Genomic DNA, 1,834 nt, shown 5'->3' with positions numbered 1-1,834 from the left:
CCGCAGCGCCAGGGGTCCCCTCCCCACATGCCCCGGAAAGGCGCAGCCGAATCGCCCAGGAGGCAGGAGAGGGAAAGACTGAGTCTACCCGCACAGCCCAGGCGATGCTCTGCCCGTCACCGGGGGTTTGGGGGCTTGTTTATCCACACTTAAAAGCAGGGAAGGAGAAATGGATGAGGAAATGCAGCAGTCGCTGGGATTGTATAATATGGACAGAAAGAGCAATACGTGTGTGTATGTGTGTGTGTGCTCAAAGAGAAGGGAAGTGCATTGACTCCACTGGTGTATTTTTCCTGTTAGCCTCTCAGGAAGTGAAAACTGGGGAAGTCTAAACAGGAGCTGGCCTCTGTGGCAACTGAAAGTGTTGCTAGGAGGCTGGAAGGAGGCCCTGCTGCTGTTAGCTGAGGATTAACAGGGGTGTGATATGAAATGAAAAGAAAACAAGCGGCTCCCTCGAGACCCCCAGTGTAAAGCACTCCTGTACACACACACACACACACACACACACACAAAATCCGCTCCCTGGGAGCCTCAGCCTGCTCCCCTCTGCTCACAGCTTACAACCATCATTCCGAGCAAAGCCCCCTTCTCACTGCAGCTCGCCTGGCCTGGGAGCTGGGTCTCAGACAGAAAGTATCTGCCTCTTTCACCATACAGCAGATGATCCCTCTCCCCACTTACTGCCTCCTTCTGCCACAAGGTTTTGCTAATTTTAATTTTTCTTTTCGTGCAGCCTAAGCTCAGGCTACGCACCTAATCAGAGTGTCGTGATTCACGTTGATTCGAATGGATTCAGGAGGGGATGTGCTAAAACCGAGCTGCAATGATTGCATTCCGGGGATTTACCTGGGCTGTCAATGTCCCCTACTACCAATGCAGCTTCAGTGCCAAGGTGTCACCATTTTTATCCCACATTCCTTCTACCATTCACAGGAAGACAGAAGAGTAGAAAGGCTCCAAGATGGAAATAAAAATCAGGATTCATGGGCACGAATCTCACAGAACCTGACTTGAATTGTAGGAAATGTCAGTCCGTGCACCTGTACATCTCACCCCTAAAGACACCCTGACACGTCTTACACACACCCCTGGTATCAAGCACACCAAAAGCACCCTCGGTGCTCCCACGGAAGCGATTCCCTGATTCCCATATTCCCACTGCCACGGCCGTGCATCATGTCGGGCACACGGCTCCCCGGCACACACACCCATCGCACAGCCCGATCACACCGTCTGCAGCAGCACCAGACACTCGCTCTGCGCTGCCTGGAGGGGTCTCTGCCCCTCAGCCTCCCTCTCCCCTCCCCACCTTCCCCTCCGTGCCCACACAGCCTCCCCCAAAGGATATGGCCACTCTGTTATTCGCTTGGCGTATTTCCGTATAACATTATCTTCACTGAAGATGAAGAGGGATCTGTTGACTGTGAAGCAGTTCTGTTTGACAGGGATGGGGTTGTAGAGAGCCATAGTCCTGGCTCTCTGAGCCATCGACTGTTTATACATCCTCTGGCCGGTTTGGGGGCCACCTTGCCGGCTGCTCCCTCTTCCAGCCCCGGCCGGCCCTCCACCTCCATAGCGGGTTGGCAGATCATCCCCAAACCGAGCCATCCTCGCAGTGCACGGAGCCGGGCGCTACAATCCAAACTGGCAGCCGAGGCGAGAGGAAGACGCATCACAGCGCGCAGCACTTCTCCCTCCGGGGGCTTCAGTTGCGGGATCGGGATGGATCGCGGCAAAAATAGATCGATATATTATAAAACAAAAAAATATCCCTTTTCCTTCCTCCACCCCCTGCTTTTCCCCGCCGCTGTGGCTGCCCCGGGGGAGGAGGAAG

At 54.5% G+C, this 1,834-nt stretch overlaps 1 protein-coding gene across 1 annotated transcript in view; it reads right to left on the bottom strand.

Annotated features, from left to right (window-relative positions):
- CACNA1B (calcium voltage-gated channel subunit alpha1 B) overlaps positions 1 to 1,828 on the bottom strand; it is a 261,991-nt gene extending 260,163 nt beyond the window's left edge. Inside the window, exon 1 of the mRNA XM_017740286.1 lies at positions 1,349 to 1,828. Within this exon, the coding sequence (XP_017595775.1) occupies positions 1,349 to 1,608 (260 nt within the window). The 5' untranslated portion in view covers positions 1,609 to 1,828. The remainder of the gene's footprint in view (positions 1 to 1,348) is intronic.
- Between the last annotated feature and the right edge of the window lie 6 nt (positions 1,829 to 1,834).

Source organism: Corvus brachyrhynchos, unplaced genomic scaffold, assembly GCF_000691975.1.
Source record: "Corvus brachyrhynchos isolate BGI_N302 unplaced genomic scaffold, ASM69197v1 scaffold305, whole genome shotgun sequence".
Classification (NCBI taxonomy): domain Eukaryota; kingdom Metazoa; phylum Chordata; class Aves; order Passeriformes; family Corvidae; genus Corvus; species Corvus brachyrhynchos.
This window is presented reverse-complemented; position numbering and strand designations above follow the sequence as displayed.